The sequence below is a fragment of the Crocodylus siamensis genome, chromosome 7, assembly GCF_052110815.1.
Source record: "Crocodylus siamensis isolate JL-2025a chromosome 7, ASM5211081v1, whole genome shotgun sequence".
NCBI lineage: Eukaryota > Metazoa > Chordata > Crocodylia > Crocodylidae > Crocodylus > Crocodylus siamensis.
This window is the reverse complement of record NC_143401.1, coordinates 26,977,953-26,983,952: the sequence shown is the minus strand read 5'-3', so window position 1 is coordinate 26,983,952 and position 6,000 is coordinate 26,977,953. Positions and strand designations below refer to the sequence as shown.

General features: G+C 40.0%; 1 protein-coding gene across 4 annotated transcripts in view; it reads right to left on the bottom strand.

Moving 5' to 3' along the window:
• Window positions 1-902: 902 nt before the first annotated feature.
• Window positions 903-6,000, bottom strand: part of ADK (adenosine kinase) — a 577,699-nt gene continuing 572,601 nt past the window's right edge. For all 4 annotated transcript variants that reach the window (XM_090058441.1, XM_090058442.1, XM_090058440.1 and 1 more), the window contains one exon: window positions 903-2,068. In XM_090058441.1, the coding sequence (XP_089914567.1) occupies window positions 1,944-2,068 (125 nt within the window). In that variant the 3' untranslated portion in view covers window positions 903-1,943. The remainder of the gene's footprint in view (window positions 2,069-6,000) is intronic.

Below are 6,000 nucleotides of genomic sequence, written 5' to 3'. Positions count from 1 at the left end.
GTAATTACACATTATCCTAAGCCTCACTAAACGCTAGATTGTAATTGCCAGGCACCAGCCTGCATCTGGGGCAACTCCAAGGAGTATTTTGGAAAGATCCCTGGATTCCCCAATGCAGTGGTTCTCAACCTTTTGTGATCAGAACGCATTTATACACTTTAATGGCCAGTCCTGACCCAGTACCCTTCGCTCCCGACCTGCTGTCCTCTGCCCCCAGGCTCCAGGCCCCAGTGTATGGATTAGGGGGTGGTGTAGGGCATGGGGGACCCCAAGCAGCCCCTTGCAAACTGGAACTCTGACAGCCTGCAAGGGAAAAGCCATGGTTTCCTACGTTTTTCTCCTTTAAAGGAGAATCCATTTTTAAAGTTTATTTGCAACTCTTTCATATATTCATGCAACCTACTTTTGGGTTGTGACCCATAGGTTGAGAAACGCTGCCCTAGTATGCAGTTAGAGAGCCTATGTATTGTCTTTAAGGAGGTGAAGCCTGCTGTCTCCTCTGAATCCCACCAACTCTTGGCCCATACACAGATGGGGAACAGAATCTCTTCCCATACCTTGTTAGGGGTTTCATCTCAACATGCAGCATCAGAAAACAATCTCTGTACTTAGGAGAACTGTTTGGCATCCTTTGGCACTGAACCTTAACTTCTACTTTTCATCTCTTCTGTGGTAAGAACGCTACACTGATGAGAAAATGAACAACTACTACTTTCCTTCCTTCATGCTGACCTCATTCCTCAGGCTGAGTCCAGCATCAGTCTGGACGCTGAAAGCTATAAATAAAATATCAGCCTTATCATGTGCTGTGGGTGGAGCATCTGTTTCATGAAGGTGTTTGCACAAAGACTGGATCCAGAGCATTAGGATTATTGAGGTCTCGGCAATAAAAAGCCAGGGCATCACTGTATGACAATTTATTTATTTATCAGTATCAAATTACATAGCAAAGTAATGAATGCAAGTGTCAGATAGTCTCTTTTGAATACTGTAATAAACAAAATCCGGCATATTGTTTAATTATCCCAAGTAAAATACAAATTGAAAAATGTGCGTTTCAGAGACTCTGTTTGGCAAATCCTGGCACAATAACCTGCATAAATAGTTCTGCACCTCATTTCATTACATGTACCGTAGTTACACACCACCTTTTTAGAAAGTTTACATGGAAGAGTTAGCATCTATCCATATGTTTTAGTCATCAGCCTCTGCCCTGAAAGCACTCAAAGTACCTATCTTATTGGCCAGTCTGATCAATGCACAATACAAATTATGCAAATAATGGAGTGCAAATTATCAGCCAGATCCTGCTGCCGGCTAGGTCTGATCCAAACCCACTGACATCAATGGAAAGATGCAGAATTAATTCAATTAACTTTGGATCAGACCCTTAAATGATTGGAAAAATATCTAATAACTTCAATGGGATCATGAATGACTTCCAGAGGCCAGATCTCTGCACAGTATTACATAAGTAGATCCTTGTGACCTGAGTCTCTGCACATGAATCTCATTTTGAACATGGGTTTGACTCAATGTATTTAAAAGGATTTATTCCTGATTTGAACTACTGTGAAATGAAACTGAGGCCTATTGATTTTGCACATGAAAAAACTGAGCGGGATCTGGCCATAACAGATTAGAACTATGTTAATCAAGTGTGGTGTTTACATGGGACTTTCTTATAAACTCTGTAAATAAAAATGTTTTCCAGATTAATGTGAGAATAAGCTTCACTTAACACTACAGCCTGTAAGTTTAAGACCATTGAGACATAGTGGTGTGAACAGGACAAGACCACTGACATACACATTTTGTGGAGAGTCTAATGAGCGGAAGTACAGAAGACTTGATGCAGGTAATTGAGGTCGAGGAAGGGAAGTCAGAAAAATTTAGGCAGCAATCCCATAAACATACAAGTTTTTATTCTTGATCCCTTGGTATCAGTGGAAGTCGGGCTTTTCTGGGAAAGTACAACCAGAACGCTTTATGATTACACTGGCTGCATAATGTGCAGCTCGGATGCACTCAGTCAATGGTCGATCATAGACAAGTTGTGAGAGAAAACCTGCAGAACAAAAAGAAAGGGGAGAGAGGAGAGAAAATTATTAGATTTTGAATATGTTGTAGTCCCCAAATGGGCAAAGCACTTCAACATAAGCCTACATACAGTCCAACTGAAATTTGGATTTAAAATTAGGCACATGCTGAAATACCTTGGTGGACTGGGGCCTTTATTTTTACTTAAAGTTCCTATCTAGTAACTTCAAGCAAATGGCATAACTATCAAGGCAGCTTTCTACTAGTGGCTTCAAATGAAATGATCACACTAAGTCCTTTCCTCTCCTTTTTTTCCAGAAGGCGCCTCTAGTACCCTCTAATCTCATTTCAAAAAGTAGAACCAACTTTTCATATTGAAGCGAGTTCCTTCTTTCCATGCTGGCTACATGTGTATGTCCATGGACTTACCACTGTACATTCCAGCTTTTAAGAAAGTAAATGCTTCCAATGTAAATGTTGCTTTTACTTGCAGATGCCGGTGTTCAGAGCAAAATCAAGTGAGAAGTTTTAAATTGACCAGGAAATTTAGATGGCAGCTGATATTTCCTGCTCATTAGGGAGTGATTTAATTCAATGGATACTTTACATTAGGCTCCAACATCCACGTTTAGGCACCTAAATATATGGCAGGTTTCCAAAGAGCTGAGCACTCAACGCTCTGGAAAATCCTGACACTAACTTAAATACCATAGGCTACCAAACCATACCAAACACCGTGAACAAAATTGATCAATCGGAGTTCAGTACTCAGGCCAATTATCTGAGATGTATGTATGAGGACAGAGAGATCTAAGTGCAACTACCATGGTGGTTTTTTTCCTAAGGAGTATGAAGTTAAGCATCAATGGAATTTCAGCAAATAAATTCCTCTAGGGCCTTTGAAAACCCTAGCCCCATATTTGAGACTTATGGCCCTGATCAGTGTACAGAGACTATACAACATGACAGCATGGCTGACAGACTGACAATGCTTACTGTAAGTGGAAAAGAAAACATATTGTATAAACAGTTTGCAATAGCTTGAAATGGGAAGAAAAGGATTCAGTAATTTATAATTTAAAACCTTAATATTTTGAATGCATTTGATACATAGACCATGGCTTTTCCCTTCTGCATCTGACCACAGGAGAAAAATCATTCCCACTCAGGTAAGGTGACAAGGCAGGAAAGCCCTAACAGGGGCTTTGTAAGGTTTTCAGCTTTTTATTCCAGACCTTCATTTTCACCTTTTCAAGTCATCATATCATGTTTGAGCTCCCTCTGGGTTTTGACAGCAACAAGATTAGCCTCAAAACCATGTCTCAAAAAGCTCAAATCTACCAATTGCTGACACATCAGAAATTCTGGTTCAAAGACAATGACGTAATCTGCTGGGTTGCTGTTGTTGTTGTTGGGTGGTTTTTTTTATAAAACCCTATACATATTCTATATTCAGTTTGGTTATTATCACGCTAAACACCCTGCATGTTAACACAGTGCCCAAAAGGAAGATCATTTTGATTTTATTTGTATTTCTTCTTTAAATATTTATTCCTCGGTGGGATGTTCCGGAACTCCCAGAACATGACACAAACATTCTGTCCCATGTAATAATGCCTTCTGGTAATTTAGAGATCAACATATAATATAAAAACATTACATAAAACATGAACATAAAAAAAATCTAAAGCTATGGATAATACCAATGAGTAAAAAATGATCAGTCAGAGCTTACTAAGTTGCTTATACTCTAACAGTCATAACCAACAGAGAAAGTAAGCCTCCTTGAAACTCAGAGTTTTCTCTACATTTCAATTGTTGGAGTAAAAGTTGACTTTTTAGTTAAAAGCAACTGACACTATAAATCAAGTACTATAGACTTTCCAATGGACTTTTGCAATGGTGGAAGAACGGTATTTTGGTTAACATCCATAAGTCAGGGTATATTCCAACATTAATTTTTTTCTAGGGAAACCCAAATCATTAGTTATCCTACTTCACAGGCATCAGTGGCTGACACTGGCTAGGAAAAAATTATCACTTCACTGACAAACATAAAGGACCTAAACTTAAGTGAAAAGGCAGAAGTCTTCCATGCACAAGGAGAAGGGTCTGAAATGAGAGGGAATTGTGCCACGAACATTGTCACCAATGGCAGTCTGTGGTCAACATACCCCCTACCGGGGGTTAGAAGAGTCCATCCACCACATTTGGGTAATAGTTCAAAAATTCAAACAGCATGTCTGGCAGAAATCAGATGGTTTCTGAATATGGAGATGAAAATAGTCTGCTCTCCATTAAATTAACATGCATTCTTAGAGGAAACTTTCCTGGCTACATAGAGAATGTCAATCACTAAATCTGAACTGCCTGGGAGGCATGAGCTTGCCAGGAAGTTTCTGGGTGGTTAAAACTTGAGAGCTAGTTGTATCCGTATACAAAATCAGGTGGTTAAAAAGTCCATTTTTAAATCAGTGAGTCAAACAGATTCATTGGGCAGGCCTCCAAAAATACATCTCAGCTCTGCAAGGAACATGAGTCCAGAAAGGGCTTTTATACAGGGATGAAAAATCACGCTCTTTGTTTACGACCAGTACTCCCAATATACTTGAAAAGTTATATGAAGGACTTCAAAGACTGTTTAATATGAACTGTACTGGGAACATAACTGCTTCCAGCAGTTTAAATCAGTGTATATCCATTCACTCCAGGGTAGCTACTCCTTATTTACTATAAGTGAGATCAGAATCAGACATAACATCAGCTGGTGTAACAATTGAGCCTGAGTATGAGAGTTGAGAATGGAGATGAAATTGTAATGAATTGATAGTGAGTTCAGCTGCCACTTGGGAGATATAGACATCTGTGGTAGAAAGTCTGCCCCAGACCATTCAAGACCAGTCTGGAAAGTTTCTTTTTAAATTATGTATTTTTTTACATTATTAACAAAGGAGAATGTACCAGTATTCAATGTAATAGCACATCTAGTAACAACACAAACATAAATTGCAAACATATAACCATATCACATACTAGGCACAGGCAGTTAGCAAAGCAGACCCCTGGGAAACAACAGAAAGCGCTCGTTTGAGTCGAGAAACAAAGAACCCAGTCAGGCTGCCTGCTTTAGCTGCAGAACGTGTTCTTAAGTATACTCAATACAGGCAATAAAATTAAAACATAATTCTGGGCTTGGCTCCTCCAACGTGTAATCCTCTACTGCAAACACTATAGGGATTGCATCTTCAGCCCTGCTGCACCCCTTCTGCAATGATTCTATGCCACCTACCCTAGCCCCTCACGGGCACAAAGGACACGGCTGTCCTCCTGCAATGCTGGGTTACAGGAATGGCTCTCCTAGGTTGTTGTTACCAGCACATGCTGGAACAATTCAGAGGCTACTCTTGTTTCCTGGCTCCTCTAAGGATCGGTGAAGTGCAAAGGAAGCAAAACATCTTTGCCATGTCTTACTTAGCTGTGTCCTGCATTTAGTATGACTCAAATGCAGTCAAGACTATAATAAACATGTATATCAACCCAGACTAGCCTGAGGTGATATACTTTGTTTCCATTTTTAAACTTATTTTTCAATGACAGAGGCTGTGTCAAGACCATGTCCAAACTGATATTTATTTCACATGCTATATATATGCAAACCTCTCCTGGTCACAGTATTGGGGGGGAGGGGGGGGAGGCACCAGAGTGACTCTACCCATTGTCCCTGCTATGTCACTTGCATTTAGGTTGTGTGTGGAAGAAGTGGGAATGACACCACAGTACTAGTTCTGCTTCCTTATTATAACAGTGATTTGGGTAGTTCACATGTAGAAGAAAGGAGATGCCTTTTTCCCCCCTTGGTCCCCTTGGCTGACAAGCACTGTCAGCAAGGGAACAAGCTTGTTCTTTTTTATTTTAACAACTTACCTGGAATTGGTCCTCATTTGTTCTCAAAAGCAAACA